Here is a 15,586-nt window from a genome sequence, read left to right on the forward strand (position 1 = left end):
TGTGATTTTCTGGATTTTTTTCTTCTCATTTTGTCTGTCATAGTTAAAGTGTACCTATGATGAAAATTACAGGCCTCATCTTTTTAAGTGGGAGAACTTGCACAATTGGTGGCTGACTAAATACTTTTTTGCCCCACTGTAGATCTACCGCTTCTTAGACTTGATTTCAATGAGAATGACAGATCTATAACTAACAGTTCTATGTGAATTTGGTCACCCAAAAAGTTCCATATTGCAGCTTTAAGGTCTAATTAAGCCATTTTTATCTCAAAATCAAATCATTTTTGGGTAACAACTAAGTACCTTACTGTGATTGTTTTCAATTAAAATAGTTAAAAAGAAACAAAAATATCTTCTTAGCCAATAGCCAATTCTCAAGAAATAATTTTCTAGGACTGTCTGGGAGTGTTCTGAGTGGGGAGGGAAAACAAGCTGTTATTGGCAGAGGATTGGAACTCTTTCTTATTGGTCTATTGACTAATTTACCACCGGGTGTTGTCACCAGGCAGGCCAAAACTCCATCCCACCAAAACAGGCGGAAATTTCAGCCAATCTTTTAAAACAGCTCTTACACTAAACGGGCATTATCATAATTTTTACAATTTCACAGTATTACTCCAACCTCATAGTATGGAAATATATATAAAACACAGGAAAATCACATTTTTGACCACACTGGGCATTAAAGGACATAGTAGACGAGTACTGTATTGCTACTCACTCAGAGAGCCACATGGAAATACCAATGAATGGAACTGGAATGAAACCATTCGAACAATTTAGCTGTTCTGTGTGTATTCCAAGGAAATCATACATTTGACTTGGTATATACTTCTTGATCTGTATTATGACCTCATTTTAGTCCTTCTCTACCTCATTCTGGCCCCAGAACTGTGCTCTGAAACACAAACTGTAACTGAAGCCTGTGTGCCACTACTACCTCCATCACCATGACCCCCAACGTGACTCTGTTTGACCCCAGGCTCTGTGTGCCTCTCTGGCTGCTGTGTTAGGTCCCCTGGGTCTCAAATGGGACCCTATGTCCCATAGCTACAATGTATAGGGCTCTGGACAAAATAGTGCACTGTATGGGGAATAGGGTGCCATTTGAGATTCAGCCGTAAGGGTTTGTGATGCCACAGCCATGGCAAATACTTTCCTTGTATGCTGTTGTCTCCTGAGCCCTCTATTTATGTCAATCTTTGGGTATTGATTTACATGAATGTTGAGCTTATAGTTGGGAATGTAATTATACATGATGCATATGTGGTAATGTAAATCTTTGAATGTTATGCAAATAAAAGGACTCTGGACATCTCCATAGTATATTTAGCGATAGCATAAATGCTACAGTACATGCTATGGTGCCGAAAGCTGGCAGAGGGGAATGTCCACTACCGTTCAAAAGTTTGGGGTCACTTAGAAATGTCCTTGTTTTTGAAAGAAAAGCTATTTTTTTGGCCATTAAAATAACATCAAATTGATCAGAAATACAGTGTAAACATTGTTAATGACTATTGTAGCTGGAAACGGCTGATTTTTAATGGAACGTCTACATGGGCGTACAGAGGCACATGATCAGCAACCATCACTCCTGTGTTGTGTCTCGAACTGTGATTAAATTATATGACATGCTATTTTTTTTCAAATTGAACATTTAATTGATTACGTGATTAAATTAATCCATGCAACAATTGAATCATTAATAACCTGGGGCACCACAGGAGCATTAATTTTATATAGAGCGGTTATCTCCCGAATCCACTCTCTTAAAGATCTGAAGATCTTTTATATCAATAGCAGTCAATTATTAATAGTCACCTCGATCGGTCTCATTCTGATTGTCGTAAGTACTTAGTTATCTGCACAAACCCTAGCTAATATGTTCAATCAGCAGTACACAAATTGGCTTAATTATTTATTTACTAAATACCTAAACGATCACACAGAATTACATATACACTGCTCAAAAAAATAAAGGGAACACTTAAACAACACAATGTAACTCCAAGTCAATCACACTTCTGTGAAATCAAACTGTCCACTTAGGAAGCAACACTGATTGACAATAAATTTCACATGCTGTTGTGCAAATGGAATAGACAAAAGGTGGAAATTATAGGCAATTAGCAAGACACCCCCAATAAAGGAGTGGTTCTGCAGGTGGTGACCACAGACCACTTCTCAGTTCCTATGCTTCCTGGCTGATATTTTGGTCACTTTTGAATGCTGGCGGTGCTTTCACTCTAGTGGTAGCATGAGACGGAGTCTACAACCCACACAAGTGGCTCAGGGAGTGCAGCTCATCCAGGATGGCACATCAATGCGAGCTGTGGCAAGAAGGTTTGCTGTGTCTGTCAGCGTAGTGTCCAGAGCATGGAGGCATCCGATGATACCCCCGGACAGGGCCAAACAGGAAGGATATAACCCCACCGACTTTGCCAAAGCACAGCCCCCACACCACTAGAGGGATATCTTCAACCACCAACTTACCATCCTGAGACAAGGCCGAGTATAGCCCACAAAGATCTCCACCACAGCACAAACCAAGGGGGGGCGCCAACCCAGACAGGAAGATCACATCAGTAACTCAACCCACTCAAGTGACGCACCCCTCCTAGGGACGGCATGAAAGAGCACCAGTAAGCCAGTGACTCAGCCCCTGTAATAGGGTTAGAGGCAGAGAATCCCAGTGGAGAGAGGGGAACCAGCCAGGCAGAGACAGCAAGGGCGGTTCGTTGCTCCAGAGCCTTTCCGTTCACCTTCACACTCCTGGGCCAGACTACACTCAATCATATGACCTACTGAAGAGATAAGTCTTCAGTAAAGACTTAAAGGTTGAGACCGAGTCTGCGTCTCTCACATGGGTAGGCAGACTATTCCATAAAAATGGAGATCTATAGGAGAAAGCCCTGCCTCCAGCTGTTTGCTTAGAAATTCTAGGGACAGTTAGGAGGCCTGCGTCTTGTGACCGTAGCGTACGTGTAGGTATGTACGGCAGGACCAACTCGGAAAGATAGGTAGGAGCAAGCCCATGTAACGCATTATAGGTTAACAGTAAAACTTTGAAATCAGCCCTTGCCTTAACAGGAAGCCAGTGTAGGGAAGCTAGCACTGGAGTAATATGATCAAATTTCTTGGTTCTAGTCAGGATTCTAGCAGCCGTATTTAGCACTAACTGACGTTTATTTAGTGCTTTATCCGGGTAGCCGGAAAGTAGAGCATTGCAGTAGTCTAACCTAGAAGTAACAAAAGCGTGGATTAATTTTTCTGCATCATTTTTGGACAGAACATTTCTAATTTTTGCAATGTTACGTAGATGGAAAAAAGCTGTCCTTGAAACAGTCTTGATATGTTCGTCAAAAGAGAGATCAGGGTCCAGAGTAACGCCGAGGTCCTTCACAGTTTTATTTGAGACGACTTTACAACCATCAAGATTAATTGTCAGATTTAACAGAATATCTCTTTGTTTCTTGGGACCTAGAACAAGCATCTCTGTTTTGTCCGAGTTTAAAAGTAGAAAGTTTTCAGCCATCCACTTCCTTATGTCTGAAACACAGGCTTCTAGCGAGGGCAATTTTGGGGCTTCACCATGTTTCATTGAAATGTACAGCTGTGTGTCATCCGCATAGCAGTGAAAGTTAACATTATGTTTTCGAATGACATCCCCAAGAGGTAAAATATATAGTGAAAACAATAGTGGTCCTAAAACGGAACTTTGAGGAACAGCGAAATGTACAGTTGATTTGTCAGAAGACAAACCATTCACAGAGACAAACTGATATCTTTCCGACAGATAAGATCTAAACCAGGCCAGAACTTGTCCGTGTAGACCAATTTGGGTTTCCAGTCTCTCCAAAAGAATGTGGTGATCGATGGTATCAATGGCAGCACTAAGGTCTAGTAGCACGAGGACAGATGCAGAGCCTCGGTCTGACGCCATTAAAAGGTCATTTACCACCTTCTTAAGTGCAGTCTCAGTGCTATGGTGGGGTCTAAAACCAGACTGAAACATTTTGTATACATTGATTGTCTTCAGGAAGGCAGTGAGTTGCTGCGCAACAGCTTTTTCTAAATTTTTTGAAAGGAATGGAAGATTCGATATAGGCCGATAGTTTTTTAAATTTTCTGGGTCAAGGTTTGGCTTTTTCAAGAGAGGCTTTATTACTGCCACTTTTAGTGAGTTTGGTACACATCCGGTGGATAGAGAGCCGTTTATTATGTTCAACATAGGAGGGCGAAGCACATGAAGCAGCTCTTTCAGTAGTTTAGTTGGAATAGGATCCAGTATGCAGCTTGAAGGTTTAGAGGCCATGATTATTTTCATCATTGTGTCAAGAGATATAGTACTAAAACACTTAAGTGTCTCTCTTGATCCTAGGTCCTGGCAGAGTTGTGCAGACTCAGGACAGCTAAGCTTTGGAGGAATACGCAGATTTAAAGAGGAGTCCGTAATTTGCTTTCTAATGATCATGATCTTTTCCTCAAAGAAGTTCATGAATTTATTACTGCTGAAGTGAAAGCCATTCTCACTTGGGGAATGCTGCTTTTTAGTTAGCTTTGCAACAGTATCAAAAATAAATTTTTGGTTGTTCTTATTTTCCTCAATTAAGTTGGAAAAGTAGGATGATCGAGCAGCAGTGAGGGCTCTTCGATACTGCACGGTACTGTCTTTCCAAGCTAGTCAGAAGACTTCCAGTTTGGTGTGGCGCCATTTCCGTTCCAATTTTCTGGAAGCTTGCTTCAGAGCTCGGCTATTTTCTGTATACCAGGGAGCTAGTTTCTTATGACAAATGTTTTTAGTTTTTAGGGGTGCAACTGCATCTAGGGTATTGCGCAAGGTTAAATTGAGTTCCTCAGTTAGGTGGTTAACTGATTTTTGTCCTCTGACATCCTTGGGTAGGCAGAAGGAGTCTGGAAGGGCATCAAGAAATCTTTGTGTTGTCTGAGAATTTATAGCACGACTTTTGATGCTCCTTGGTTGGGGTCTGAGCAGATTATTTGTTGCGATTGCAAACGTAATATAATGGTGGTCCGATAGTCCAGGATTATGAGGAAAAACATTAAGATCCACAACATTTATTCCATGGGACAAAACTAGGTCCAGAGTATGACTGTGGCAGTGAGTAGGTCCAGAGACATGTTGGACAAAACCCACTGAGTCGATGATGGCTCCAAAAGCCTTTTGGAGTGGGTCTGTGGACTTTTCCACATGAATATTAAAATCACCAAAAATTAGAATATTATCTGCTATGACTACAAGGTCCGATAGGAATTCAGGGAACTCAGTGAGGAACGCTGTATATGGCCCAGGAGGCCTGTAAACAGTAGCTATAAAAAGTGATTGAGTGATTGAAAATGCAAGATATATTAATTTACTCTGAGCTGCACTTCGATAGATGGGTCGAAGATGGAAGACTGGTTTACCCAGCAGAGATCACCATTGTCCTTTGAAGAATCTTTCTGGATGTAGTGTTGTAGAGCGGATACGTAAAAGTACCCTGTTGTTCTTCGGAGATTGTCTGTTCTTTCCTAGGCCACGTACATTTACAGCTGCAGCTGATAACTCGATGTCTAGGATGTATCACTTCTTTAGTGAATAATCGTTCAAAGTTCATACCAAGTTGCAAGCTCGTGCTGTATTCTGGCTGGTCTAGTTGAAATTCACCATTCCAGCCTGGTGATCGCCACCTCCACGTTGAAATTCACCCTTATAAACGTATGGACACCAGACCTCACGCCGTCGGGAACTGAATTTGACTTCCGTCAACGGGCTTTTGTACTGGGGGAGAGAAAGGTGTGTTTCATAGTTCTCAACCAATGTCTGTTCACTTGGGCGTGGCCGCTGAGTCGGCCTACATTTTACTATGAAACAATTCTCTTATGTAGGAGGCAAAAATTACATCTAATCTTTTCACAAATATGGCATCTTCATTAAATAGTACCTGCAAAACACCAGTCTTAACGTCAACAGTGAAGAGGCGACTTCGGGATGCTGGCCTTCTATGCAGAGTTGCAAAGAAAAAGCCATATCTCAGACTGGCCAATAAGAAGAAAAGATTAAGATGGGAAACAGAACACAGACATTGGACAGAGAAACTCTGCCTAGAAGGCCAGCATCCCGGAGTCGCCTCTTCATGGTTGACGTTGAGACTGGTGTTTTGCGAGTACTATTAAATGAAGCTGCCAGTTGAGGACTTGTGAAGCGCCTGTTTCGCAAACTAGACACTCTAATGTACTTGTCCTCTTGCTCAGTTGTGCACCGGGGTCTCCCACTCTTTCTATTCTGGTTAGAGCCAGTTTGCGCTGTTCTGTGAAGGGAGTAGTACACAGCATTGTACGAGATCTTCCGTTTCTTGGCAATTTCTCGTGTGGAATAGCCTTCATTTCTCAGAACAAGAATAGACTGACACGTTTCAGAAGAATGTACTTTGTTTCTGCCCATTTTGAGCCTGTAATCAAACCCACAAATGATGATGCTCCAGATCCAACTAGTCTACAGAAGGACAAAAGGTTTTTCCAATGATCAATTAGCCTTTTAAAATTATAAACTTGGATTAGCTAACACAGCGTTTTATTGGAACACAGTAGGGATGGTTGCTGATAATGGGCCTGTGTAGATATTCCATAAAAAATCAGCCGTTTCCAGCTATAATAGTAATTTACAATATTAACAATGTCCACACTGTATTTCTGATCAATTTGATGTTATTTTAATGGACAAAAAAATTCTTTCAAAAACAAGGACATTTCTAAGTGACCCCAAACTTTTGAATGGTAGTGTAATCAAATGAATTTATAGACCGATAAGCATGATGGTCAAATGTATTTACATCGACTGGTATTTCCATCAATTAGCATTATTTTGCAATGGGATGTTTTTTCTCCCGTTCATTTTGGCATCAACAGTTTTATTTATAATCTTTTCCAACGGCAACTGCCGGCTAACGGAAACCCTGGTGTGCATGTGTGCCCGCGTGCAAGTGTGTATGTGCCTGCCTGACTTCCTTCCTGCATGTGTGTCACCTCTCCCACTGCTCTGAGTCCAGTTCGTTGCCAGTCTCTCCTCCCGTAGTATACTCTGTCTCGTACTGTGATTTGTCCAGCTCAGGGTTGAGCCGGCGCCTCTTCCCACTGTTGGCTGAGGGCTTATTTACCCCCCCCCCCTGCCTCCTCAGAGGGGCTGAAACTGTCCCCCTGGGAGGGCGGGTGTGAGGGAAGGCTAATCAGACGCTCCAAATACCTGAAGCACAACAATAAGATTCAATATAAACTCAACATGTAATATAGAGACTCTGAAGAGTGTATTTCATGAACATGAGAATAGGTCTAGACAATAGAGACCCATCCACTTAGCTAGATGTGGCTGGGGGGTGTTTATAGCCTCTCTTTCACATGCCCCATCAATTTAGAGAAGTGTGTCTGAGTAAGCCTCATCTACGAATGCAAAAATATTTGCATCTGGAATTTGTCTTTCAGCATCAGTAGAACATGCCTGACTCTTCTCCACCAGTCATACAAGGAAAATAGTCTAATGCAGTGGTCAGCAACCCGTTGATCGCGATTGACTTGTCGATCTCCAAGGGACCTTCTCTGTCTCTGGCTCATACTCCAGTCCAGTTGGTAAGTAAGGCACCTTAAAAGTTGGTTGCCAGACGCCATATAAAATCCACAGAAGAAGAAGGTTACCAAAGATGTTTATATATCTAATCCAAGATAGACCACAGCCTCATAGTGGGCAGAACATACAAGGGGTTGGGCAGAGCCAAGCACGAGCTAGCGAAATCCTATTGGCACGTTGTAGAATGTATTTGCATAACTACATTCGCCCCTTCCACTCCTAAACAAAGCTTTTTTTTTTACTTTGGCAAAGGGTAAAGTCTACAAAACAGTCCACTCTGTTCTTAACATGTTCTAGAAATGGGAGAAATGGGAACAGAAAACATGATTGAGATCAAATGTTTAATCGATTAGAAAATTAGCAGAATGTCGGCCAAAATCCGTCTTGCTCTATCTTCTCCCACTGCCTTGCCACTGGGCTTCCTTTCATCACCATATTTGGTGGTGAGTGGAATTGCCTACCGGATGCTTCAGATTTATACGTACGGTGAAAGATCTGTCTCATTGTTCTATCTGTGAGGTTACTGGTGGAGGAGAGTTGAGGCGTGTCCCCTCAGCCAACTCCCTCCCTAGAAGCCTAATTTCATTTGTTGTTTTGTGTGGTGCTCTGCTACTGCGTAAAGTGTTCGGACGAATTTGCTGTCAATCTCCGACCAAACTCTACTTATGGTCGGTTGATTAAGGGATCAGTAGGAGTTACCAGTGAGATTAAACTGGGATCTAAGGCAATTTAATGCGATATCGCAAGAGTCCCCGGACTTCATGCCATTTTCAGGTGCATTTACGTTAGTTTGGTAGCTAGCTAGCCAGCCAGCCTATCAGTTAACGCTAACAAGCCACTCAAGAAACTGAAGATGTCCGACTCCGACATAATGTCTTCAACTGAAGACAGAGCCAAGGAGATTTTGAAGGGTTTTAAACTGTATCCTTTTCAATTAATGGTTTGCCTGGTTGTTCACCTATCTAAGTTAGCTGCCGTAGCTAGCTAGCCAGGTGGTGTTGCTTGCTGGCTCTTGCTGCTTGTCACACGTTGGCGTAACTAGTTAGTGAACCTAGCCAACTAATATTGTTAGTCTGATAGTTTGACGTTAGTGGGGTTGCTAGTGTCTTTCTGGGCCATCCTGCTTCTAGCTGGTTTGCTGACAAGTTACCTAGCTAGATAACCGGCCTAGCTAGCTAGACACTGCAGCTGTAACGTTATGTGGTAGATAACTTTGGATAAATTTACTAACTTAGCTAGTTAGTCAAATTGGACAAGGAGGTAGTGGAACATGCACACAGGTTAGGTGTTAGCTAAATGGGTGTCTTAGCTAGTTAGCTGGCTGGTTCTGACTTGAATTTAACTTGGGTAGCCGTTTGCTGATGCTCCCTGTATCTGTCCATGCATACAGAACAGTATTGCTACTTGTCTTGCTTTGCCTATTACTTGTACAGGAGAATGCTTTAATATATTAAAACAGCCTGTACAGTGGCTAAAATCAAAGAAAATATTATTTAAAATAAGTGTCTGGCTGGAAGGGTGATCTATACTGAACCTGTTGGACATTACTGGAGCTGTTGGCGGTGCAGAGTGGGAAATCTGACAATTTACCTCCTGTAATCACCATCTTAACTCAACATGCATTTTTAATCATACCATAGTGGAGTTTGTTTGATGTACCTTCTGTGGGTAATTTTTTTTCATCTCCTAGCTGGGTAGAAGCCCTTCCCTGGTTTACATAACACAAGCCACTGGTCCCAAAATAGGCACAGTAATGCGGACGAGAATAATCACACCTGCGTTGCTTCCACCGGCTTAACATGGACTGAAGGCCCATTATTTAATTCCACTCTGTACTTTACAATTTTTTTTGGTAGTACTAAGGGTATACAGTTGCATAGGTAAGAATCCTGACTGTTGTGACAGGCTGTGGATCTGTGTGTGACCTTCCTTGGGCAGGCTTCATTTTCTAGGCTGGTAATTCTTAAATCCTTGATTTGCAAGGATGGGGATTTGCTGCCTTATGGTCCTCCTCCTAACAGGTCTGGTGACTGAGTTTAGGGTGTTACCACTGCATGGAGCCCTGGCTGCATACACATACTCATTTCAGGACCTTTGTGAAGAAGTTAGGCCTATGCAGTTAAGGGTGGCGGGTAGCCTAGTGGTTAGATCATTGGGCCAGTAACTGAAAGGTTGCTAGTTCGAATCCCTGAGCTGTCAAGGTAAAAAATATGTTCTGCCCCTGTACAAGGCAGTTAACCAACTGTTCCTAGGCCATCATTGTAAAAAAGAATTTGTTCTTACATTTACATTTACATTTAAGTCATTTAGCAGACGCTCTTATCCAGAGCGACTTACAAATTGGTGCATTCACCTTATGATATCCAGTGGAACAACCACTTTACAATAGTGCATCTAACTCTTTTAAGGGGGGGGGGGTTAGAAGGATTACTTTATCCTATCCTAGGTATTCCTTAAAGACTTAAAGATTTCTTAACTGACTTGCCTGGTTAAATAAAAAAAACACATGTTTTGGGTTGTAGAGGACGGTCAAGCTGTTTTGTTTAAGTTGATCCTCCTGAGACCAAGCAATCAATTTGTGAGGAATTGTCAGTCTGAACTAAAGACAAACTCCTTCCTTCCCCTCGATAGTTGGGTAACCAGCATCAGGTTAATTGTGATTACAACGTCACAAAGGAAATCTGTGGATGCTGCTGTTTCTAAGGTTTTTCAACAAATTAATCTAGAAGTTGTGTATTTATTGCTGATTAAAGTTGTCGATCACTGAGTGCCATATAGTGACTATTGCGTTGAGGTTACAGGAACACTTCCCTGGCATGACTGGCTTTTTGACCTGTAGGTCTTATGCAATAAGGGTAATTATAGAAAGTTCAAGAAGTTGCTTCACAGCGGGGAGTATTCAAAGAAAGCACAGGACCTGCTACAACTCAGCTTCAGCACCAATTTGCTTGTTTGGATACTGATAAGGGTATCATAGTTGCTTTCAGTTAGTACACTTTCTAAGGCTAGCATAATATTCATGTTCTTTAATGACTAAGTATAACCTGAAAGTGTGCATAATCAGATTCAAAACTTTGATTCCTGGGAATGGCCTTGCTTCCATAGTACACTAATGTATTTTATAGAATAACATCAGTAGTCCCTTCATTGCCCTACAGTAGGTCACTGTATTGGAAAAAACTGCACATGAAGAAAAGTAGCTAGGTTAATTAGACATGCATCTGACTAAGTCCATACATGACTCCGTTGCGTTCCGTTTCTTGGTGTGATGCTACATCGGGCTTCCAGGCCTGTACAGGAGCACGGTGCTTCAACATGGCCTCTGTTATATACCTAAGACGGGCAGAGGCTGGCCTCTGAGGAGAATGCGGTGTGCGCTGCAGCCAGCTTCTGCTTTTCCTGAGCGGACATGACTTGCATGTTATCTTTCCCTGGAACAAACTGATCCACAGAACTATGAACACAAGGACTAGCTAACCAAACAGTGGTAGTCTGAGTTGATGCTGGGCTCTGCTATTTGCTACTTTAGAAGTTTTTCAATGAGTTGCATAAACTATGTGTTTTTGACAATTAGGCCTGTGTATAGATACAATTGTGATTTAAAAAAATAAATAATTCTTACACTGTTTACTTGGTGAGATGTAGCCTATTCATTTTCATTTCTCGTGTCTATTGCATGTGTTTTGCATCAAGGAGCTACTCTTTAAAAATAGATGAGGCTGTAGGGAGGCTATCATGCCCATAAGGGCTAATTAAGAAGCCTGTGAGTGTTGTGGGACCAGGGTCTGCCACCCCTTCCGCAGATCTCCCCTGCTTAGCACCAGGGATGTCCATATGTGTGATCCAGGAGACATGTCACCTTTTCCGCCACCGGGCCTAACTATTTGCCTGCAGAATAAATTTAAACTCGACTACCCTATCCAGGCCTATTATGAAGTAAGTGTCTATGACCTTGGCATGTACTGGAAACATTTAGCTTCATTGTTTTTATGCAGCCAGTTAATGAGCTTAACACGGAGGCCACATTTTTTTATAATTCACATTGAAAAAGTAGCAGCAGCAGCTTGTATTGCAGTTCATTCATAAATGGTAAGCTGGGTAGACACTGCTTTGTCCCCCAGACAGTCATTGTCCAGCAGGGCTGACAACTGTTCAATTAATTTGTCTAGGTAACAGCCAACAGCCACTTCACACAAAGCATCCTAGTCATTTAGAGATTGAAAGAGGGTGCCTATACAGGCCTATGTTTTCAAAGGAAGTTTCTATTAAGATGAGAGCTGTGGACTTCGTTGATCATTCTAGAAGGATGTGGAAGCTGCTGGGGGGGAGGCAACTGAGCTCTTGGTGGGCTCACTGGGCTGCAGTCAGATTTGAAAGGCTAAAGTGGTTCAAAGCGCCACACATTTCATCTCACTAAGACAGCCCTACTCTACAGTAGCTTGCTAGCCAAGCTCAGTGTTGAGGTTGGTCACGTCATGTTTGCGTGACTTATTTTCCTATCTGCTTTTTTAATATTTGACCATCATTCAGTCAAGGCCCCGATTTGTTTGAAAGAGTTTATCCCATGTGGGGAATGACTTGACTGACACTTCCACTTCTCCATTTTCATTATTTTGCTGTTAGAAGCTGGTGGCCTGGTTGCTCCCTGTGTGTTGAGCGGGAGGAAGAAGAGCAGCACAGATGGTTTTGAGACTTGGGGGGGGGGGGGGGTCAGGTGCTTCTGACATAGTACCCTCTAGTTGACACAACAGCTATATCTTCCAGTTGGCTTTTTATTCCCAGAGCCGAGTTAGAAATTCTTTGTTCTGTCTGTTAGCACTTGCACCAGCTGGAGTACTGTTACCCACTTGCCTTGGCTTGTACCACATGACCTATTAGAAGAGGTTAGCTAGTAGTAGCTAAATAATCATGGGTGGCTTTAATCCACTAAAATAGCTCACTCCAAAAGAACATGGCGTGAGAGCTGGTGTAAATGACTAGGGCCACACATGGCGGCTCTTGAAGAATGCAAATGGGAATACCCGGCTTTCAATTTTGGCTTTAACACATGCCAGTTCCCCTGTACCCCCAAAAATAAACTCAGTGAACTTAAATGACTAAAACCAGTATGTAGAAAATATAATTGACCTATTATTTTACGATATAATCTTTGAGAACTAAATCACCCTATTGTTTTTTTAGTTGGCTGCCACTATCATAGCTTGATGGGTTAGGGTTTCCTGTTACCTTGTGCCACCTTGAGGAATACTGGCATTACTTCATTGATACACTGAGGGAAATTTGACCCATGACTGTGTACTATTCCTTGACTCCTGGTCTCCCAGAAACTGGATGAACCTGCGTGATGCTGAGACTGGGAAGGTGCTGTGGCAGGGAACAGAGGACCTGTCTCTTCCTGGGGTTGAACATGAAGGTACCGGAACCTCCTGAGGTTTACTGTCGGCTTTCCTCCTGGTGTAGAAAATGTATTATTAGGCCATATCTTCCTACCACTACCAAGATGACCACTGTATTTATGATTGCTTTTATTAAACATAAATAAATACTGGAATTGATACATACAGTAGGCTTTACAGACATCAAATTGGAAATGTAAGTAAATCTAACTCAATTTTAAAGAAGCAAGGCATTCACAGCAACTCTGACCACTTCATTAATGACTGTCCATGGCCTCAGTCCTGCTTTGTTGACCACTCCATTCTAACCATCCCAGCAGTTTGTCCTCAAGAACTTGAACCCTAACCAATGTCAAAATTTGGCTTATGTGATACCCCCGGTATACGTTATATTTCGAAATGCCAACAGAATGATTTTTCAATACCGTAAGGGGGGGAAAAAGCAGTGCGTGCTACTCCGCTTATAACTAACTATAAGTTGAGTGTAACATCTAAGATGTCAAATGTGTTATATCCAGCTCAGGGCTCCAGCTATGCATTTTGTTTGCTGTGTGGCTTGATGTCAAGCTCAAGCGTCTTGGTTACAGAAGACATTCAATCACCCCCGATCATGATCCCTGTTGCCTAAATTGTTTTGTGCATGTTTTTTTTAAATGGAAATTGTACCCCTTGTGTGCACATTTTGTAATGGTTATAGTACAGAAACTGTATGGCGGTATGAAAATCTGGATACCGCCCAACCCTAGTCAAAATGATTATCAATTTACCTCTGCACATAGTTATATACACAACATTGATATTAGAATCTACAGAAAATGCCGGTAGTGAGAAAGTAGCCTAGGTCTTGGTAAACATCAGGCTGTTGTGTTGAGTGCATCTATTCTCTCCTAATTAGTAGTTTGACTGTCCCATTCATTTCCTTGCAGCTCGAGTCCCCAAAAAAATCCTCAAGTGCAAAGCTGTGTCCAGAGAGCTAAATTTCTCTTCGTCAGAAAAACTGGAAAAGTTCCGCCTTGAACAGAAGGTTTTCTTCAAAGGCCAATGTTTAGAAGGTACTAGTCTATTTGATCTGTTTCAATCTTGTTGTTATACAGATACTCAATAAGAAGGCAATGTCTGTGCATAGTGAATGCACTCATCACATGTATTTTGTGTGTCTCTCTCCTCTACCTGCAGAATGGTTCTTTGAGTTTGGCTTTGTGATTCCCAACTCCACAAACACATGGCAGTCTTTGATAGAGGCAGCGCCAGAGTCTCAGATGATGCCCGCAAATGTTTTAACGTAAGGATATGCAACAACAACAAAAAAAATTGCTTTTTGGTCATTCTCCTACAGTTGGGTTGTGCAATTGTCAGTAGTATACAATATGCACTCACTAGGCTACATCTTGAGTAAGTCATTAGGCTACAGTGAGATTCCTTCACCTCACTTTTTTTTAAATGCTAAACTTGCAGGAAACTGTCATTTCTTTTATGGGACTGCTTTGCCTCATACTTTGCAGCTAGTGGTCAGTGTCTGCTGATTTGTAACATTTATTTTTCTCTCCCTTGCAGTGGGAATGTTGTTATAGAGACCAAGTTCTTTGATGATGACCTTCACGTCAGCACCTCCCGGGTACGACTTTTCTACGTCTGAAGAGGTACACCTTTTTTATTTTTTTCAACCCTTGAAGTGGGGAGGACCAGGCATACACTGCTGATTGTTGTTTTTCAGTGGTCACAGGATGCCATGTTCAAAGGAGTGCATTTGTCTTCTACAGTGACAGCAGCACGAAAGAAACCAAAATCCAACCAAGATCACACTGGCTTCTTGGCAGACAAGACTTTTTGTATGTAAATATATATATATATATGGGCAATGACCATGCTCATGACAGACAACCATGTAAATTATTTTATTTGTACATTATTTTTTCCTTGTCATTCCAGAAATGTAACCCTAAGATGTACACTGCTCTTGTAACCTTGCATTTGTAATTTTTGCTTTCAGTTGATGTGGTTGCTGATATTCTCATTGTTTGTTTTTTTAGATTTAACTAAATCTGTAAAATAGGCTGTTTATTACTACATGAATTAAAAGATGTCAGGAAGAAAAAAAGCCATTGCCTTTTTTTTTGTAGTTGAATTTTAACTGTCACTGAATGACAAAGTTCATGCTTAAGATATTATGTATCCTGGGAGTACATACTTGCCAAGTGAGGCACAAGGTACCTGTGTGAAAACAGAACTAATCTGTTCATAATTTAACTACAGCCACTCAACACTTTGATAAATCTGTGGGCTGTTAAAGGTAGTCGCAGCGCTGCAGATAGAGATGTAAGACTTGTCAAGGGTTGCGTCAATCAAATCTGGTATCAGGATAAAATGTGATTCAGAGTCACCGAATATACTTTAAGTATTTTTATTAAACTCAAGCGATAAATGGTAAATGCAGTTTTCATATATACGGGTTCGCTGTATCACCACGCAGGGCAAACAGAACTGACTCGAATGATACAATCAACATTTGTTATACTGTGGCAGAGAGAGTTCCAACTCGTTCGTTGGCCTATCACAGTAGAGGCTTAGC

The 15,586-nt window shown here is 41.7% G+C and overlaps 1 protein-coding gene across 3 annotated transcripts; it reads left to right on the forward strand.

Annotated features, from left to right (window-relative positions):
- Positions 1-8,175: 8,175 nt before the first annotated feature.
- Positions 8,176-15,115, forward strand: LOC139578764 (retinal rod rhodopsin-sensitive cGMP 3',5'-cyclic phosphodiesterase subunit delta-like). Of its 3 annotated transcripts, none has more exons than XM_071406758.1 (6): positions 8,186-8,542; positions 12,946-13,034; positions 13,944-14,069; positions 14,194-14,299; positions 14,572-14,657; positions 14,778-15,115. In XM_071406758.1, the coding sequence occupies exons 1-5, from the start codon at positions 8,475-8,477 to the stop codon at positions 14,651-14,653; spliced, it is 471 nt and encodes a 156-aa protein (XP_071262859.1). In that variant the 5' UTR covers positions 8,186-8,474; the 3' UTR covers positions 14,654-14,657; positions 14,778-15,115. The 3 variants fall into 3 exon arrangements, with proteins under 3 accessions (XP_071262858.1, XP_071262859.1, XP_071262860.1); XM_071406759.1 differs by having other exon boundaries at positions 8,215-8,542; positions 14,732-15,115; XM_071406757.1 differs by having other exon boundaries at positions 8,176-8,542; positions 14,572-15,115.
- The last annotated feature ends 471 nt before the right edge of the window (positions 15,116-15,586 follow it).

Source organism: Salvelinus alpinus, chromosome 6, assembly GCF_045679555.1.
Source record: "Salvelinus alpinus chromosome 6, SLU_Salpinus.1, whole genome shotgun sequence".
Classification (NCBI taxonomy): domain Eukaryota; kingdom Metazoa; phylum Chordata; class Actinopteri; order Salmoniformes; family Salmonidae; genus Salvelinus; species Salvelinus alpinus.